Genomic DNA, 21,424 nt, shown 5'->3' with positions numbered 1-21,424 from the left:
AACCGGATTGATTTACTGTGTTGTGTGTGACAAAGTGGGGGGCCATTGTATGTGATATATGTATTGATTGCTTGCTTGCTACAAAGTTTGCAAAAGTGACATAATTTGTAACCTTTTTTTTCCTTTGCAGTTTCCTGAGTAGCTGAGTAAGGGGGAGGGCTTAGCTGCTACCAGGTGGTATAAATCAGGCCTCACTACTCTGTAGAGCCTGCTCTGTGGCTTGAATTGCAAGTGGTTTGTATATTAAGTGGAGTTCCAAAAACCGGATTGATTTACTGTGTTGTGTGTGACAAAGTGTGGGGCCATTGTATGTGATATATGTATTGATTGCTTGCTTGCTACAAAGTTTGCAAAAGTGACATAATTTGTAACCTTTTTTTTCCTTTGCAGTTTCCTGAGTAGCTGAGTAAGGGGGAGGGCTTAGCTGCTACCAGGTGGTATAAATCAGGCCTCACTACTCTGTAGAGCCTGCTCTGTGGCTTGAATTGCAAGTGGTTTGTATATTAAGTGGAGTTCCAAAAACCGGATTGATTTACTGTGTTGTGTGTGACAAAGTGGGGGGCCATTGTATGTGATATATGTATTGATTGCTTGCTTGCTACAAAGTTTGCAAAAGTGGCATAATTTGTAACCTTTTTTTTCCTTTGCAGTTTCCTGAGTAGCTGAGTAAGGGGGAGGGCTTAGCTGCTACCAGGTGGTATAAATCAGGCCTCACTACTCTGTAGAGCCTGCTCTGTGGCTTGAATTGCAAGTGGTTTGTATATTAAGTGGAGTTCCAAAAACCGGATTGATTTACTGTGTTGTGTGTGACAAAGTGGGGGGCCATTGTATGTGATATATGTATTGATTGCTTGCTTGCTACAAAGTTTGCAAAAGTGACATAATTTGTAACCTTTTTTTTCCTTTGCAGTTTCCTGAGTAGCTGAGTAAGGGGGAGGGCTTAGCTGCTACCAGGTGGTATAAATCAGGCCTCACTACTCTGTAGAGCCTGCTCTGTGGCTTGAATTGCAAGTGGTTTGTATATTAAGTGGAGTTCCAAAAACCGGATTGATTTACTGTGTTGTGTGTGACAAAGTGGGGGGCCATTGTATGTGATATATGTATTGATTGCTTGCTTGCTACAAAGTTTGCAAAAGTGACATAATTTGTAACCTTTTTTTTCCTTTGCAGTTTCCTGAGTAGCTGAGTAAGGGGGAGGGCTTAGCTGCTACCAGGTGGTATAAATCAGGCCTCACTACTCTGTAGAGCCTGCTCTGTGGCTTGAATTGCAAGTGGTTTGTATATTAAGTGGAGTTCCAAAAACCGGATTGATTTACTGTGTTGTGTGTGACAAAGTGGGGGGCCATTGTATGTGATATATGTATTGATTGCTTGCTTGCTACAAAGTTTGCAAAAGTGACATAATTTGTAACCTTTTTTTTCCTTTGCAGTTTCCTGAGTAGCTGAGTAAGGGGGAGGGCTTAGCTGCTACCAGGTGGTATAAATCAGGCCTCACTACTCTGTAGAGCCTGCTCTGTGGCTTGAATTGCAAGTGGTTTGTATATTAAGTGGAGTTCCAAAAACCGGATTGATTTACTGTGTTGTGTGTGACAAAGTGGGGGGCCATTGTATGTGATATATGTATTGATTGCTTGCTTGCTACAAAGTTTGCAAAAGTGACATAATTTGTAACCTTTTTTTTCCTTTGCAGTTTCCTGAGTAGCTGAGTAAGGGGGAGGGCTTAGCTGCTACCAGGTGGTATAAATCAGGCCTCACTACTCTGTAGAGCCTGCTCTGTGGCTTGAATTGCAAGTGGTTTGTATATTAAGTGGAGTTCCAAAAACCGGATTGATTTACTGTGTTGTGTGTGACAAAGTGGGGGGCCATTGTATGTGATATATGTATTGATTGCTTGCTTGCTACAAAGTTTGCAAAAGTGACATAATTTGTAACCTTTTTTTTCATTTGCAGTTTCCTGAGTAGCTGAGTAAGGGGGAGGGCTTAGCTGCTACCAGGTGGTATAAATCAGGCCTCACTACTCTGTAGAGCCTGCTCTGTGGCTTGAATTGCAAGTGGTTTGTATATTAAGTGGAGTTCCAAAAACCGGATTGATTTACTGTGTTGTGTGTGACAAAGTGGGGGGCCATTGTATGTGATATATGTATTGATTGCTTGCTTGCTACAAAGTTTGCAAAAGTGACATAATTTGTAACCTTTTTTTTCCTTTGCAGTTTCCTGAGTAGCTGAGTAAGGGGGAGGGCTTAGCTGCTACCAGGTGGTATAAATCAGGCCTCACTACTCTGTAGAGCCTGCTCTGTGGCTTGAATTGCAAGTGGTTTGTATATTAAGTGGAGTTCCAAAAACCGGAGTTCAAAAGAGGAGTTAAAGCCCAAGTAAGTGCTCTTCTACTTCTTTATCTTTTTGGTTAACACCTGTTCGCTGTTTTTTTGTTACTGGGATAATGGACAGCAAGATTGGAGGTTTTCTTCAGTGCACAGTTTGCCATATGTATGCACGACTGGAGCCGGAGTTCCAGGGTGAATATCTCTGTGGCAGATGTGAGCATATTGTTCACCTGGAAGCTCGTATTAGAGATCTGGAGGAGCAGAATGCAACACTGAGGAGGATAGACAATTTTGAACGGAGCTTGCTGCTCACAGAGCATGCAGTTAGTGGGTTACAACTGGAGGGTGAAGACATGGGTGAGCAGGATCAGGTAAGTAGCTGGGTTAATGTAGTTAGGGGCAGTAGAAAGGGGTCAAAGACAAGGAAGGCCGATCCGGTTTCTGACATTCCAGGCAAAATTGCCAAGTTGGGTGATGATGCGAGGGTGTCAGTCTCAGAAATGGCAGCCCTAGTGGATACTGATCTCCCTAACAGCCGGGAGAACAGCCCAGCTAGTAGTCGGCGGGATGGTAATGCAGGTAAGCCAAGACAATTGATAGTCGTAGGGGATTCTATAATCAGGAAGACGGATAGAATTATTTGTCGCCAAGACCACCTCAACCGAATGGTTTGCGGTCTCCCTGGTGCCAGGGTTCGGCATGTGGTGGAACGGGTGGACAAATTGCTGGGAGGGGCTGGTGATGATCCAGCTGTCGTGGTCCATGTCGGTACCAACGACAGAATAAATGGTAGGTGGAGGAGCCTTAAGAATAATTTTAAAGAACTAGGCTACAAGCTGAAGGGAAGGACCTCCAAGGTTGTATTCTCAGGAATACTGCCTGTGCCATGCGCATCACAGGAAAGACAGCGGGAGCTTAGGGAGTTAAATGCATGGCTGAAGTCTTGGTGTAGAGGAGAAGGATTTGGGTTCCTAGAGCACTGGGCTGACTTTTCATTGGGGTACAAACTGTATTCTGCAGATGATTTGCACCTAAATGGAAGGGGGTCCGCTGTGCTGGGGGAGAGAATTCTAGCTGGGGTGGCGGAGTATTTAAACTAGGGCTGAGGAGGGAGGTCAATGTAGAAAAAAAAGGGGTAGCCAGGTTAGAGAGGGGTCAGACTATATTGGTGGGGGGAGAAACAGAATGTGGGGAGAGGACTAGACAACAGGATAAGGAGATCCTTTCGTTACAAAACATCAGTGTAAATAAAAAGGACCGATTAATGTCAAATCACATTTCTGATAATAAAAGTGAAAAACTGACAGGCAAGTTAAAGTGTATGTTCACAAATGCCAGAAGTCTAGCAAGTAAAATGGGGGAGCTGGAGGCCTTGATACTGGAAGAAAATATAGATATAGTTGGTGTTGCTGAAACATGGCTGGACTCTTCACATGACTGGGCTGTAAATCTACAGGGTTTTACACTTTTTCGTAAAGACAGGACAAAAAGGAAAGGTGGTGGTGTATGTCTGTATGTGAGAAATGATATGAAGGCGAGTGTGAAAGAGACAATAGTGGGTGAAGACTGTGAGGAGGTTGAAACCTTGTGGGTGGAACTAGAAAGGGAGGTAAACAGTGAAAAAATTACTTTTGGTGTAATCTATAGACCCCCCAATATAACTGAGGAGATGGAAGTTCAGCTATATAAACAGATGGAGCGGGCTGCACAGGCGGGTACTGTAGTGATAATGGGATGTTTTAATTTCCGGGATATTAATTGGTGTCATGGTTCGGCTTCAACTGCAAAGGGGAGACATTTCCTCAACCTGTTGCAGGAAAATTTTATGGGCCAGTTTGTGGAAGACCCGACTAGAGGTGAAGCTCTGTTGGATCTGGTCATTTCTAATAATGCAGATCTTGTTGGGAATGTCAATGTTCGTGAAAACCTCGGTAACAGTGATCACAATATAGTTACATTTTACCTATACTGTAAAAAACAAACGCAGGCTGGGAGGGCAAAAACATTTAATTTTAAGAAAGCCAATTTCCCCAGGATGAGGGCTGCAATTCAGGATATGGACTGGGAAGAACTAATGTCAAATAATGGAACAAATGATAAATGGGAGATTTTCAAATCTACTTTGAGTTATTATAGTGCAAAATTTATTCCTACAGGTAATAAGTATAAACGACTCAAATTAAACCCCACATGGCTTACACCTTCTGTGAAAGGGGCAATACATGACAAAAAAAGGGCATTTAAAAAATACAAATCTGAGGGTACAGCTGTAGCCTTTGTAAAATATAAAGAGCTTAATAAAATCTGTAAAAATGTAATAAAATTAGCAAAAATACAAAATGAAAGGCAGGTGGCCAAGGATAGTAAAACAAATCCTAAAAAATTCTTCAAGCATATAAATGCAAAAAAGCCAAGGTCTGAACATGTAGGACCGCTAGATAATGGTAATGGGGAGTTGATCACAGGGGATCAAGAGAAGGCAGAGTTACTAAATGGGTTCTTTAGCTCTGTATATACAACTGAAGAAAGAGCAGCTGATGTAGCCGGTGCCAGTGCTGTTAATATATCGGCTGATATACTGAATTGGATGAATGTAGAGATGGTCCAAGCTAAATTAAATAAAATAAATGTGCACAAGGCCCCGGGACCAGATGGGTTACACCCTAGAATTCTTAAAGAGCTTAGTTCAGTTATTTCTGTCCCCCTTTTCATAATATTCAGAGAATCTCTAGTGACTGGTATAGTGCCAAGGGACTGGCGCAGGGCAAATGTGGTGCCTATTTTCAAAAAGGGCTCTAGGTCTTCCCCGGGTAATTATAGACCAGTAAGCTTAACATCCATCGTGGGGAAAATGTTTGAGGGGCTATTGAGGGACTATATACAGGATTATGTGACAATAAATAGCATTATAAGTGACAGCCAGCATGGTTTTACTAAGGACAGAAGTTGTCAAACTAACCTAATCTGTTTTTATGAAGAGGTAAGCAGAAGTCTAGACAGAGGGGCCGCTGTGGATTTAGTGTTTTTGGACTTTGCAAAGGCATTTGACACTGTCCCCCATAGACGCCTAATGGGTAAATTACGGACTATAGGTTTAGAAAATATAGTTTGTAATTGGATTGAGAATTGGCTCAAGGACCGTATCCAGAGGGTTGTGGTCAATGATTCCTACTCTGAATGGTCCCCGGTTATAAGTGGTGTACCCCAGGGTTCAGTGCTGGGACCACTATTATTCAACTTATTTATTAATGATATAGAGGATGGGATTAATAGGACTATTTCTATTTTTGCAGATGACACCAAGCTATGTAATATAGTTCAGACTATGGAAGATGTTTGTGAATTGCAGGCAGATTTAAACAAACTAAGTGTTTGGGCGTCCACTTGGCAAATGAAGTTTAATGTAGATAAATGTAAAGTTATGCATCTGGGTACCAACAACCTGCATGCATCATATGTCCTACGGGGAGCTACACTGGCGGATTCACTTGTTGAGAAGGATCTGGGTGTTCTTGTAAATCATAAACTCAATAACAGCATGCAGTGTCAATCAGCTGCTTCAAAGGCCAGCAAGATATTGTCGTGTATTAAAAGAGGCATGGACTCGCGGGACAGAGATGTAATATTGCCACTTTACAAAGCATTAGTGAGGCCCCATCTAGAATATGCAGTTCAGTTCTGGGCTCCAGTTCATAGAAAGGATGCCCTGGAGTTGGAAAAAATACAAAGAAGAGCAACGAAGCTAATAAGGGGCATGGAGAATTTAAGTTATGAGGAAAGATTGAAAGAATTAAACCTATTTAGCCTTGAAAAAAGACGACTAAGGGGGGACATGATTAACTTATATAAATATATTAATGGCACATAAAAAAAATATGGTGATATCCTGTTCCTTGTAAAACCCCCTCAAAAAACAAGGGGGCACTCCCTCCGTCTGGAGAAAAAAAGGTTCAAGCTGCAGAGGCGACAAGGCTTCTTTACAGTAAGAACTGTGAATCTATGGAATAGCCTACCGCAGGAGCTGGTCACAGCAGGGACAGTAGATGGCTTTAAAAAAGGGTTAGATAATTTCCTAGAACAAAAAAATATTAGCTCCTATGTGTAGAAATTTTTCCTTCCCTTTTCCCTTCCCTTGGTTGGACTTGATGGACATGTGTCTTTTTTCAGCCGTACTAACTATGTAACTATGTAACTATGTAAGAACGCCCAGCTTCTGGCAGTGCAGACACAGCCGTGTTCTCGAGAGATTACGCTGTGTCGTCACTCACAGGTCCTGCATCGTGTCAGACGAGCGAGGACACATCGGCACCAGAGGCTACAGATGATTCTGCAGCGGCATCGGCGTTTGCAGGTAAGTCGATGTAGCTACTTACCTGCAAATGCTGATGCTGCTGCAGAATCAACTGTAGCCTCTGGTGCCGACACGATGCAGGACCTGTGAGTGACGTCACAGATCTGCACTGCCAGAAGCTGGGCGTTGTGAAGAGAAGTGGATGATACTTCTCATCAGAACGCCCAGCTAGTAAAAGTAGTAAACACGCCCCGATGTACACACATAATACACGCCCAGTTGTACTTTTACTTTTCAACACGCCCAGTTGTACTTTTGCAAGCATAAATACAAAAATGGTCATAACTTGGCCAAAAATGCTCGTTTTTTAAAAATAAAAACGTTACTGTAATCTACATTGCAGCGCCTATCTGCTGCAATAGCAGATAGGGGTTGCAAAATCTGGTGACAGAGCCTCTTTAAGCCAAGCATTTTTGAAGCGTTTTTCGGCGTGACAAATGCACAAACAAAATCACCAAATGCCGACAATACCTATCAATGATAAATTAAGTGGGGGGCACCAAAGGGCAATTCCGCACAGGGCACACTGTAGCCTAAGGCCGGCCCTGGTTGTCATTGTAGTCTGGGCCATGAAAGAAGAAGAAAATAGGCATTGAACGACTCCAATCAAAGAAGAGGTCATCTGTGTGTCACTGCATAAAACTATACTGTATATACTTTTCACTGAGTAGTACAACTATAAAATGGTAACTTACCCTGGATAGGTTATCTAATTTTAAACCTGCCTACCCCAATACTTGCTTTTGCAATAGCATAGGACAGCCACTATAGCCAACATCTGGTGGACTTGCCCAGTAGTGTGTACCTAGTGAAAATGATCTGAGCATCTTAATAACTCTAAACTGCATACTCTATGCAATATCTCTCTAGTCTGCCTTCATTAATGCAGATGTTGAGGGTCTTATGAGACGGCTTCACTAATTGATACCTCACGTCCTTTCAGCTACTACATGGACCCTTGCATTCAGTTGGTATTCTCCCATTCCTCCTCTCTAAAAAACATCTTCACCAAACTTAAAGAACTACAACATTACGAAAGGGAGTCAGTATATAGGATGAGAGGCACCCCAAATATAAAGCGCTTTTGACCTTTTTGTCAACCCATCTATAGATTTATTTATTTTTTCAAAAGAGAATAATAGAACATATTACAAAGATATTGGGTTTTATATTTGCCGACCATAGAGTCAATATGTACCAATGCTTTACTTTAGAGAAACATTTTATTTGTAAGATGATGTGGGTTGTTTGTCAACATATATCCAATATGTGAGTTGTCTTCATTTCTGTTGATTTTTATTGCTGCTATTATAATATATTATTATGGGTTGCCAGATTGCGATTTTTTATGGTCATAACATAACACTAAACTATGAGGTATTAAACATAGCCCTTGGACATTAATAAAGTCAGATGCTTCTAATAATAAATGTTAGCTTGTTTTCAGTATTATACCTATTTTATGTTATGCAAGGTTGAAATCTACATAAATGGTTAGTAACTCATTACAGAAACTAAACAAAACATAAATTTTATTGCCTGTTATCTACGAAACAGAAAACCACGTTGCTATTATTAATTGGCTCTAATGCGGCAATTCATTAATTCAATAATGTTTTCCTGAAGATATAAAGTAAATACAACAAGGTCCCTCAACCCCTTCCCCCTGTATGCATTCTGGGCCCTAATGACCAAGCAATTTTTTAAGTTTTTCCATCGTTACATTCAAAGAGCTATAACTTTTTTATGTTCACGTGGACATGGCTATATGAGGATTTGTTTTTTGCAGGTTGAGTTGTATTTTTCAATGGCACCATTATGGGGTATATAGAATTTTTAAATTAACTTTTATTTCCTTATTTTGGGGGGATATAACAAAAACAGCAATTTACCCATGGTTCTATGCATTTTACATTTATGCCGTTTACTGTGCGGCATAAATAACATGCTACCTTTATTCTATGGGTTGGTACGATTACGACGATACCACATATGTACACTTTATTTATGTTTTACTACTCTTGCACAATAAAAACACTTTTAAACTAAAATATTTTTATTTTGCATCGCCGCTTTCCAAGAGCCATTACTATTTTATTTATCAATGTCAATGTCGCCATATGAGGGCTTGTTTTTTGCGGGATTTCATTGCTACCATTTTGGAGTACATGGGACTTAATGATTAACCTTTTATTATTATTTTTTCTGCGCGGAATGGGAATTTTTTTTTATGGCGTTCACCTTGAGGTTTAAATAATATGCTAACTTTATTTTTTGGGGTCATTACGATTGCGGGGATACCATATATGTGTAGTTTTTATTTTATTTTTACACTTTTACTAAATAAATCCATTTTTTTATGGGAAAAATATTTTTATTTTTTTTTGTTTACCTTTTTATTCATTTTTATTCCACATTAATTATTTTTTTTAGTCCCACTCGGGACTTCACTATGCGATCTTGAGATCGCAGATATAATGCTTTGATATACTTCGTATACCAGAGCATTACTGCCTGTCAGTATAATACGGACGCCTCGAATTACGCCTGAAAAGACGGCTCCAATACGTCTGCAAACATCTGCCCATTGCTTGCAATGGGTCTTACGATGTTCTGCTCAGACGAGGTGTAATTTAACGCGTCGCTGTCAAAAGACGGCGCGTAAAATGACGCCTGCGTCAAAGAAGTGCGGGACACTTCTTGGGACGTTTTTGGAGCCGTTTTTCATTGACTCCAATGAAGAACAGCTCCAATTACGTCCGTAAAAGACGCAGCGAAAAACGCAAGTACATGCAAAAACTTCTGAAATTTAGGAGCGGTTTTCTCCTGAAAACAGCTCCGTAATTTCAGACATATTTTGCGTTGTCGTGTGAACATACGCTTAGAATAAAGCCCCTTAATGACCACCATGAAAAGGCGTATCGGCGTTCTTTAAGGGGTTAATAAGTAATTAGGTGTTGTTAATTTCAAATGGTTAGCATTGTCTGAACTGCTATACATTTCTGCTGTTTGTACATTTTTCTAATATTTAAAATTGTGTAAAAATTGTTTAACCGCAATAAGATTAGTCACTTACTAACGTACTGTCCGTAGCAGAAATGTCTCTGCAGTCCAGTCTCAAATGCATTCACATGACCATGTGTCTGGTTAGGGCCGGCCTTAGTGGTGTGCGAGCTGTGCAAAAAGCACAGGGCGCTGCACCCTCCCAGCATGTAGGTGGCACCACTGGGCTCTGCCTCTACTCTGTGCTCGGTTCTTAGATACACACACACAGAGTAAATAAGAGCCGAGGAGGAAGGTCCGCCCACAGCCCGTCCTGCACGAAGCCTGTGATCCTGTTAGCATGGAAAGATGGTAAGTTTCTATGTGTGTCTGTGTGTATATATGTGTGTATACAGTATGTGTCTCGGCATGTATGTGTGTGTCTCTGCATGTCTTTATGACTCTTTGTAAAAGTGTGTGCTCAATATTAAAGTAGCACAGATAAAACTAAGATATCTGTGCTGGATCCTATATACCCTGCTGACCCTATATACCCTGATGCCCCTTATATACACTGATGTCCCTTATATAACCTGCTGCCCCCTATATACACAGCTGCACCGATATACCCTGCTGCCATTTATATACCCTGTTGCCCCTTATATACCCTGCTGCCCCTTATATACCCTGCTGCCCCTTATATACCCTACTGCCTCTTATATACGCTGCTGCCACTTATATAATCTGCTGCCCCTTATATACTTTGCTGCCCCTTATAAACCCTGCTGCCTCTGTGTGTGTGTGTGTGTGTGTGTGTGTGTGTGTGTGTGTGTGTGTATGTGTGTGTTTATATGTGTCTGTGGGTATAGTTATCATCCACGACATTATCTGTACTCAGAGAGTTATCACTGTGTTATCTGTTGTGTTACATACACGGCCGGCTCCAGGTTTATGTGGGCCCTTGGGCAACACAGACTTAGTAGGCCCCTTTGTGGGGGAATTCACGGCGGCAGTAAAATGGCAGAAAATGTCACTTTGTGCCCCCATATAGATGTTAGGCCCTGTCTATGCTCCTATATATAAGTTAGGCCCCCAGTTTGTACCCCGATAAATTTAGTGCCCTCTGTAGATAGTCACATAGCCCCCCTCCCAGGTAGTGCCACACAGCCCCCTCCTCCCAGGTAGTGCAACACAGCCCCGCCTCCCAGGTAGTGTCACACAGCCCCCCTTCCCCGTAGTGCCACACAGACGCCTTCCCTGGTAGTGCCACACAGCCCCCCCTCCCTGGTAGTGCCACATAGCCCCCCTCCCTGGTAGCAACACACAGCCCCCTCCCTGGTAGTGACACACAGCCTCCCTCCCTGTAGGTACCACCTTTGGGGCTCCCTCTAGGAGTGGAATCCCCAGCCAGAGCATTGCTCATTGCTACATAGACAGTGATGTCCAGAGCAGAGCTGAAGTCCCGGGCAGAGCGCTAGTAAAAGCTCAGCTCCAGTACTCCGGCTCTGGGGAAGCCCCTGACATTACTGTCCATATATGGATAGTGATGTCAGGAGCAACCCCAGAGCCAAAGTCCCCGGCAGAGCGCTACTAGAACTCTGCTCTGCTCCTGACATCACTGTCCATATATGGAGCCCCGGAGCAGAGCCGCTTCCAGTGCTCTGCCTGGGAACTCCTTCTCTCCTCCTGACAACACTGTCCATATATGGACAATGATGTCTAGGGCTACCCCAGAGTCTATTAGCTATTAGCACTTTGCCTGGGAGTCTGTAGCGTAGTAAATGGCAGAGTAGTGAGATACCTCCCTGCTCTGCCATAGCGTTCAATGGTATCTGCATACTAAGGATGCAGATACTATTGAATGTGGTGTCGCTACCACTGTATAAGCCATACGCGGCTGCTAGCAAAGCCACTGGGCATGAGTGGGGGCCGTGATGGTGGGCGGCACGGGCCCCCTTATGCCACGTTCACTGTGGCAGCCGCTATGGCTACTACAGCGGTAGTTACTCCGCCTCCTAGACATGGCTCAGTTTAGAAGAAGAATCTCTGGCAAGACTCTGGCCGGGGATTCCACTCCTGGAGGAACCATGATGGCAGCGCTAGCACCCGGTGGCCGAGTGGGCCCCCCATGGGTAGTGGGCCCCGGCACTTGCCCGGGTTCGCCGGTTCTGATGCTGGCCCTGGTTACTTAGGACAGCAGGTAACGTCTACTACATTATCTGTACTCAGTTATTACTGTATGTTATCTTTGGTGTTACATAGGACTGCAGATAACATCTACTACATTATCTGTACTGGGTATATATGCGTCTGTTTGTTTATGTGCGTTTGTGCATGTATATATGTGCCTTTTATGTATTTGTATATATTCCGGTCTGTGTATGTGTGTGTGTGTGTGTGTGTGTGTGTGTGTGTGTGTGTGTGTGTCTGTACGTCTGTATATTTACCTGTATGTATATATTCCAGATGTGTGTATGTATATTTGCCTGTATGTCTGAATAGCTGTCTTTATGTATGTACAGTATATATGTTCCAGTATGTGCGTGTCTATATATGCATACCTCCCAACTTTTGAATTCGGAAAAGAGGGACATTTTAAGCCACGCCCTCTAACCATGCCCAATATCCCGCATCAACACATCAAATCACGACCAGATCATTCTGCAAATAACAAGCGCACATTGTCACTGCGGATCTCTGGACTGTCTGGATATCACAGATATTATGGATCCGGTTACATCGTCTTTATGTTACTTTTCCTATCTTGGGTATAACATTTGCTCATCACAGCGGCAGCAGCTGCAGGACAAACCAAAAGGCTGAGAACAATGAAAGTCAAGAGGGAGACCATGATGACTTTTCAATTGACAGGTAGCAGAGATACATGATGGGGATTTTTTTCCCAGTTGTGTAACTCTGCTACCGGTCAATGGAAAAATCATCCACCAGAGCCCCCCTGTACATAGCTCCAGATACAGCCCCCCTGTAGATCGCTCCACACACAGCCCCCCTGTAGATTGCTCCACATACAGCCCCCCTGTAGATTGCTCCACACACAGCCCCCCTGTAGATCGCTCAAAACACAGCCCCCCCTAGATAGCTCCACACATAGCCCCCCTGTAGATAGCGCCACACACAGCCCCACTGTACATAGCGCCAGACACAGCCCCCCTGTACATAGCTCCAGATACAGCCCCCTGTAGATAGCGCCAGATACAGCCCCCCTGTAAATAGCTCCACACAGCCCCCCTATACATAGCACCAGACACAGCACCCCTGTAGATAGTTCCCTGTAGGTAGCGCAACACAACCCCCTTATAAGAGGTAGCCGGCCCTACTGCTGCCACTCTCCGCTCTGCTTTAACTCACCGTCAGAAGAAGGCAGTTGTCTTGCGGCGGCGTTCTCACTGGTGTCGAAGCCGGCCCGGGAGTGGACCAGTCCAGTCACCTGACCTGTCACCTGACCGGTGAGGTCAGATGACAGGTCAGGTGACTGGACTGGTCCACTCCCATGCCGGCATCGATCCCAGTGAGAACACTGCCACCAGACTCCTGCCTTCTTTTGATCGCTGCAGCGATCAGCTGTTTTGATACAGCTGCAGTGCCCAGCGGAATATTTTGCAGACCGCCCGGGACGGTGGGACAGCGGTGAGAAACCGGGACTGTCCCGCCGGATCTGGGACGGTTGGGAGGTATGTATATGTGGTCAATTTTTGGTTTGTGTAGGGGGCTGCAATAGAGAGTCCCGCACAGGGCACCGTCCAACCTAAGGCCGGCCCTGACTGTATGCGCTATTTATCAGGATGCTGCATGGTCTATCTGGTTTCAGTATTGTACTATTTCCCTTAGGACTGTATGCACTATTTATCAGGATGCTGCATGGTCTATCTGGTTTCAGTATTGTACTATTTCCCTTAGGACTGTATGCACTATTTATCAGGATGCTGCATGGTCTATCTGGTTGCAGTATTGCACTATTTGGACACTGTATGATAATTTTTTATCAGATCACTGTGTGCACTATTGTCTGCATGCTGTGTGAAACTGGAAAATTGGGTGCTGTATGCTTTGATAGCAGCATTGCTCTATTTTCCTTAAGACTGTATGCATTATTTTTCTGGATGCTGTATACACTATTTGCAGTTTTGTACTATTTAGACACTGTACGACACTTTTTATCAGATCACTATATACACTAATTATCTGGATATAGTAAAACACAGTTTATCTGGTCATAGATGAATACAAGTGTGAATACAGCCTACCGCAATCTACTGAGTTAAATTTAGTCAATTGGTTAAATAGATATAAAATCCCAGCAAAAAAAACAAACACCATGTGACCACGATGTGTGACTACCCCCTAAGTGCTCAAGCACACAGCAGTCATGTGCATGGAGCCTGTATGGCTGTAGGGTCTCAGATAGAACATGGTAACATCCTTTCTCTGTCAGGTTCCATGTGACTCTAAATGCAAAATCCTCTGTATGTCTAATATGGTCTATTCAATTTTTATGGGGTTTTTTAATAAAAAAAAGCAGATCTCCCAAACATGAAAGAGGCCTAACATGTTGTATCTAGAAAAGACGGAAACAAAAGCATGCTGTATTTGGCTGTCTCTGTCAGACCCATACGCTGCTCCATTCAAAGTCTGATGGCAGTGAGGAGGAACGAAGGGGTCCCAGTGCTGGGACCCCCAGCTAGAGATGAGCGAACCGGGACAACCGAACCCGGTTTCGGTCCGAACATCGTGAAAAGTTCAGTTCGCAGCGAATCCGAATTTCACCGGGTTCGGCCGAACACGTTTTGACCAAACCCGGCTTGTGAGTCACTGATTTTCCGGTACGCGACGTCAGGAGATAGTCACTGTCCAGGGTGCTGAAAGAGTTAAGCGATCGGCAGTAACTGTTTCAGCACCCTGGACAGTGACTTCCGATCACAATATACATCAACGTGTAAAAAAAATAGAAGTTCCTACTTACCGATAACTCCCTGCTTCTTGCTCCAGTCCGACCTCCCGGGATGACGATTCAGTCCAAGTGACCGCTGCAGCCAATCACAGGCCAGTCATGTCAGCCAGTCATGGGCTGAAACGTCATCCAGAGAGGGACGCATCACCAAGGCAACAGTGACGCGTCCCTCTCTTGACATCCAGCCCGACATCCCTGGATGACGCGACAGTGCATGTGACCGCTGCAGCATGTGATTGACCTGTGATTGGCTGCAGTGGTCACATTGGCTGAAACGTCATCCAGGGATGTCGGGCCGGATGTCGAGAGAGACGCGTCACCAAGACAACGGCCGGGAGGCCGGACTGGAGGAAGAAGCAGGAAGTTCTCGGTAAGTACGAACGTCTTTTCTTTTTTTTTTTACAGTTTGCTCTATATTGTGATCGGAATTCACTGTCCAGGGTGCTGAAAGAGTTACTGCCGATCAGTTAACTCTTTCAGCAACCTGGACAGTGACTATTTACTGACGTCGCCTAGCAACGCTGCCGTAATGCCGGGTGCACACATGTAGCCACTCGTCATTACGGGAGCTCCATAGACTTCTATGGGCTGCCCGTGCCGTTATCACAGCCACGATTTTTATGGGCTTTCTTGAATTACAGGTTCGGTCCGAATCGAACTTTTTCATGAAATTCGGCGAACCAGCCGAACCGAACTTATCATAAGTTCGCTCATCTCTACCCACAACGATCATACATTTATCACCTATCCTGTGGATAGGTGATAAATGTTATTAGTGGGAAAATCCCTTTAGAGCCCCATGCACATGAGCATATTTTCATCCATACGTAAATACTGTCCGCAAATACAGATCTGTAGTCATCCGCATATACGGAACATTATCCGCAAATACGGTCCGTCATGCATCCGTATATACGGATCTGCAAAAAAAAGAAAACCACAAATGATGTGCAACATCTGCAAAACTGGCGTCGCCTAGAAACGCTTTTGTAATTATGGATCGCTATGGTGCACATCCGTAGCCGTCCATAATTACAGAAGCGCCCATAGACTTCGATGGGAAGTCTCTGCCGTAATTACGGACAAAAATAAGACATGTTCTATATTTTACAAGTCATTTCTACGGAATGGTCACCCATCGGTAAAAATAAGGAAAGGTGTCCGTAGCCTATAGAAATTAATGGGTCCGTAATTACGGTCTGTAATTCCGGATGAAAAATACGGTTGTGTGCATGGAGCCTAGGCATGTATAATAGATTTCAGTATTAACGCAAGTTAATAAAACAATTTCACTTAGTACCTTCCCAAATTAACACTCCAGCTTCTTTTTTGATAAACTTGAACCAAAATTTGTTAGCGTATGGCTCTTCCAATAGTACCTCTCCCACCCAAAGAGATGGCTCAATAGTGGATAAAGGACAGCGTGTAGGCTTCATTGGTACTGCAAACTGGGGGTCCCAGGCTCCCATTTCTGCTCTTGATCCAAGCACCAGGAGTTCAGTATCTGTGTGACTGAGAGTGATGACGACACCAAATCTGAATAACATCTGCTTCATGGTCACTACAAAAGATTAAGTCATTAAATACGCAAATAGGCAAACTGTAATTGTTTCTATTATATAAATATTAGGCTTATATCACAGGCTGGCAAACAGAATACATTTAAAAGGCCTCGTTCACATCTGCGTTGGAGGCTCAGTTAGGGGCCTGCGTCGCAGTTCCGGCCGAGATTACAGCAGGAAATAGCGCAGACATCACGGACACCCCGACGGAGAGCCGATGGAACCTATTTAAGTCAATGGGTTCCATCGGCCGCGACCGTTGTGCAGCAGAACCGTTGCTTCCGTTATTCCCATGTTCTGCTCCTCTGACAGAGCAGAGCAATGGAACACACTGACGCAGGTGTGAATGAAGCCTAAGTTACAAGTCAAGAGAACTTACTGATACTGCGTGTCATTTTAAAATGTATCAGACATTGAAAATAATTATTAAATAGACGTGATACTTAATCCCTTCATACCACACTTATTTGTGGCTTAGCGGGGATGTCTCATCAAAGTGGGGTGTCCCCCTTTATGAGCCAGAGCAGAGAGATGCGGCTTTGGTGGACCAGCGGCTTTGGTGGACCAGAGCCATCCATAGAGTGCAGTCATACGTGGCGTACTTACCTTGTATTTCCACAGCATATACACTGCCGAAAACTTGTAAGTCTATGGGGATTCCACAAAGCAAGAACTAGAGAAATCTAGTTGCAAAATATTTTTCCCATAAGCATATTTTGTCGTTTTCTGCAGAACATTTTTGCGCTGCGAAAATACAAAGCTAGTACGCCACGTGTGACTACACCCTTACATGGACAGTAATTAATGTGAATGGTTGCACTAAAGCTATGTAAAACCAACAGAACAAATTGTGGCCTACTCCATTGTATACTATATTACGGAGGTATTCTCCCCATGGTAACACACGGAATGCTTGTAGCTCTGTAGGACGGAGACAAAAGGTCTTTGGGTGTGTCGAAGTCTGGTGCATTTTGCTTAATATTAGGCCTAGGATTTCAATGGTGACGGATTCATTCTGAAGGAATGAATAGCGCAGTCGACTACGGTATTGATTCCGGCAAAATGACGGAACCCTTGTACAACGGTGACAAACGGAAACCATTTGCACCGGATCCGTCACCATTGAAATCAATGGTGATGCAAACGGAAACCTATGGTTTCCGTTTGTATTCCGTTCATGAGTTCCCCTGACGGAAAGCTCCAACGGAACCCATGAAAGGAGTATCAAAGCAGATGTGAACGAAGCCTTAGATGAGCTCTGTACCATGATGGATAGCCATGACGGATAACATTGGCCTCCCGACTTACAATGTGATCCAGCGTTTTCACGGGAAATCCAGTCTAGTTTGACGCGATCTTCGATGGAAGCTCCGAATGGACCCTCAGACACAGATGTGAACACGGCTATATTCACACGACAGTGAAAAAAAATGCCATTAAAATCTGATCAACTGTCAGTTTTTCATGGCTGTTCTGCTTCAGTGTGTCTCCAAATTTTCATCCATTTCCAGTCCGTCTGTCCATTTTTAATGGCCGTTTGTCAGGCTTTTTTTTTCCCAACCCCCTAAAAACACCCAAAGGAAGGTCATTGTCATGATTGTTTCACAGACCCCCTGTATACGATGCCACACAGACCCCCTCCCTGACGATGGCTCACAGTCGCTTTAACAGAACCCATGAGACTAGAGACCATGCCTGAAGAGGACGGCGCCTCCGATAGCCAGTAAGGGAACCAATTGTTCCCTTGCCTCTTGAATCCCCATGTCACAGATTCGTTTTTAATGGTTGTTACATGTATTGACAGCCGTTAAAAACTGATCCATTGACATGTCCTATTTTTTGATGGCCAATATAAACGGGCCGTTAAAAAACGGCCGTGTGAATACACCCATAGAACATCATTGTTCTGAAAACGGACATGTGACGGCCGTTCAAAGAACGGCCGTTTTTCACCGTCGTGTGAATGTGGCCTAAGGCCCCATGCACACGAACGTGCTTTTGCGGCCGTAATTCCCCTGAAAATCCACGGGAGAATTACAGCCCCATTCATTCCTATGGGGCCATGCACACGACCGTGCATTTTCACGGTCCGTGCTTGGCCCCGGAGCCCGGACCGCAGAAAGAATGGGCAAACCTTATTACGGCTGTGTTCTGCGGTCCGGGTTCATTGAAAATAATGGCCATGGCCATGTGCACAGCCTGCGATTTGCGGGGCGGCTCGCGACTGTCACTCCGTGGCCGGCCGACCCGGAAATCACGGGCGTGCACATGGCTACGGTCGTGTACACGAGGCCTAAATCTCCCCCATAGTATCCATTTTGCTTCTGTCATGGAGACAGACAGACTTCTTTATGTATTAGGTGCCTTAATAAAACTAAGCTAGTGTGTGCTTTTGGTGAATAAGCAGCGCACTCCCCACTCCACAACTCCTTTTTTGCAGAGAGGGAAGTGTAGATTAGATTACAGGGAACAAACCCATAGGGTAGGTTCACACCAGTGGCGTAGCTATAGGGGTCGCAGTTGCGACCGGGCCCCTAAGCCTTGGGGGCCCACGGGCCCCCGTTGCCATACAGCATGCTTATTAAATACATTTTCTGTGCCGTGAAGCCGGCACTTCCTGGTTACGGTCACATGGTACACTTCGTGCACCATGTGACCGTGTTGTCACATGACACGTCTTCCAGCCAGTGCAGTGGAAGAGCCGATGCGGAGGACTACAGGTGAGCATGCGGTTCCATTCAATGCTGGAGCAAGGCGCTGACGTCTCCGTGCTCCAGCATTCACTGTGCCCGGAGCGGCTCGACGTAGGCAGGCGGGATGTAGCGACATCATCGCGCCTGTCTGCGCCGAGTCACTCATAGCACACACCGGAGGAGGCGAAGGAATGGGGACAGGTAAGTAATTATGCTATTTTTCTATTATGCACATATGAGGGCATTATACTGCATGGGGGGCTAATATGGCATGGGGTCTGATAAGATGAGGGCATTATACTGCATGGGGGCTGATATGAGGGAATTATACTGTATGGGGAGGGCTGATATGGGGGGCATTATACTGTATGGGGAGCTGATATGGAGGCATTATACTGTATGGGGAGCTCATATGGGGCATTATACTGTATGGGGGGCTGATATGGGGGGCATTATACTGTATGGGAGCTGATATGGAGGGGCATTATACTGCATGGGGTGGCTGACATGGAGGGGCATTATACTGTATGGGGAGCTGATATGGGGGTATTATACTGTATGGGGGCTGATATGGGGGCATTATACTGTATGGGGAGCTGATATAGGGGGCATTTTACTGTATGGGGAGCTGATATGGGGGACATTATACTGTATGGGGGCTGATATGGGGGACATTATACTGTATGGGGAGCTGATATGGAGGGGCGTTATACTGTATGGGGAGCTCATATGGGGGCATTATACTGTATGGGAAGCTCATATGGGGGCATTATATTATATGGGGAGCTCATATGAGGGGGCATTATACTGTATGGGGGCAGCTATGTGGGGCATTATACTGTGGGGGCTGATATGGTTAGCATTATACGGTATGGGGCCGTTATGGGGGCATTATACTGTATGGGGCATTATACTGTGTGGGGCAGCTATGGGAGCATTATACTGTAGGGGGGCATTATTCTATGGGGGCTGTTGGGCAAGGCGTCTAGGCATAGGCGTGCGAAGGGGTCTGATGATGGTGGTGGTGTTGGGGAGGGGTAGGGGGACCCAAGCTGAATTCTTGCAGCCGGGCCGATGAGCCTTTAGCTACGCCCCTGGTTCACACAGAGTTCTTTGACGCGGAAACCGTGCCAAAAAACGGCCGAAACGTGGCAAAGAGAGTGCAGACCGGTCAAAATCTGTGCAGATTTTCCCACCTGAAAAAAAAACTATGTGTAAACTAGCCCTTATGGCCCCCCAAAGTACATGCCATAACATAAAAATGTCTGCCTCCATGACAAAATGTGCCTTGATGAATCTGTTGCATGCTGCACTGAGGGGGTTACTGGCGCAGTATTAGTTTGGTGCACCGGTATTACTGAATCTGCCCCAATGAGTGGTACACCAATCTGGTGAACCATTGTAGCGTGCAAACATGGCACATGCCAGCTATAAAATATCATTTAAAAAAATAAATAATTAAATTACCCTTATTATTCTAACTGCACACATCACAACTGCAAAATTACTAATTAATTTCTCTAACGTCATATGTTTACAAGAGGGGTATTGTAATTTACACTCCAATAGAATAAACAATTACTCCTAGAACATACATAGACTACACGGTAAAAGCTCGTAGCGCCCCTGAGAGGCACCGCTGACAACTACATGCAGGTACGAATATTGGTAATAAGTGAACGCCCGCACGTAGGCTCCGTACCTGTGTGTGGAGCTCAGGCCTATATAGGACAAGCCTTCTGCCTGCAACACTGAGGCTGAGGACGCTGCGGCCCCGCCCACCTGCCTTGCGTCCATCATAGGAGAGCTCTAGTCACCATGAGGAGGACGGAATATATTATTACTCGTGATGTTATAATGATACTATTATATCTTGCGGTTCTATTTTACAGTCGGTTTTGAACCCAATACGCCGAATGTAACATAACAGATTCTCCTATCGTATGTTGCAATGTTACCAGTCCGCTCTGTTATTGGAAACTGTAGTGACATACTACTTCGGATCCAGCAGAGGGCGTTCTTCATTCGGCGCCGTTCAGTTAGCGGTCGGTCAGTCAGTCACATAGGTGCTGAGCTGTTTATGTATGCCTATAGTTTATAATGGTCCCGCATGGCGTCTAGACTGAGAACTGACGTGCGGTTTACAAGCTTTTGAGCTTTGTATGTATTTAGTACAAATTTTTAGTGTTGAAAGTAGCATTGACTCTAAAGTAACAAATAGCGGTAAGGGCATGTTCACACATATGTTTGAGGCTATGTTCACACGCACAAGTAAAAACGGAGAAAATTACAGATCTGTTTTCACAGCCTCTGACTTTCAGCCGTTTTTAAAGCTGAAAACGTTTTTTTAGGCTATGTTCACACAGAGTTTTTTGACGCGGAAACCGTGCCGCAGAACTCGTCAAAAACGGCCCGAAAATGCCTCCCATTGATTTCAATGGGAGGCGGGGGCGGTTTGTAAAACTCATGTGAATCCAGCCTAATACAAGCATTTTACACTCCAAAATAAGCCGTGTGAACATACCCTCACCAGGCCATTTTAA

General features: G+C 44.5%; 1 protein-coding gene across 1 annotated transcript in view; it reads right to left on the bottom strand.

Annotated features, from left to right (window-relative positions):
• The window catches only part of EPM2A (EPM2A glucan phosphatase, laforin), a 159,730-nt gene extending 138,896 nt beyond the window's left edge, over positions 1-20,834 (bottom strand). The window contains exons 1-2 of the mRNA XM_075862833.1: positions 20,584-20,834; positions 15,927-16,187 (exon numbers count right to left, since the gene is read on the bottom strand). Of these exons, the coding sequence (XP_075718948.1) occupies positions 15,927-16,182 (256 nt within the window). The 5' untranslated portion in view covers positions 16,183-16,187; positions 20,584-20,834. The remainder of the gene's footprint in view (positions 1-15,926; positions 16,188-20,583) is intronic.
• Between the last annotated feature and the right edge of the window lie 590 nt (positions 20,835-21,424).

Source organism: Rhinoderma darwinii, chromosome 4 (assembly GCF_050947455.1).
Source record: "Rhinoderma darwinii isolate aRhiDar2 chromosome 4, aRhiDar2.hap1, whole genome shotgun sequence".
Classification (NCBI taxonomy): domain Eukaryota; kingdom Metazoa; phylum Chordata; class Amphibia; order Anura; family Rhinodermatidae; genus Rhinoderma; species Rhinoderma darwinii.
Note: the sequence above shows the minus strand (reverse complement) of the source record. Positions and strands in the feature narration are given on the sequence as shown.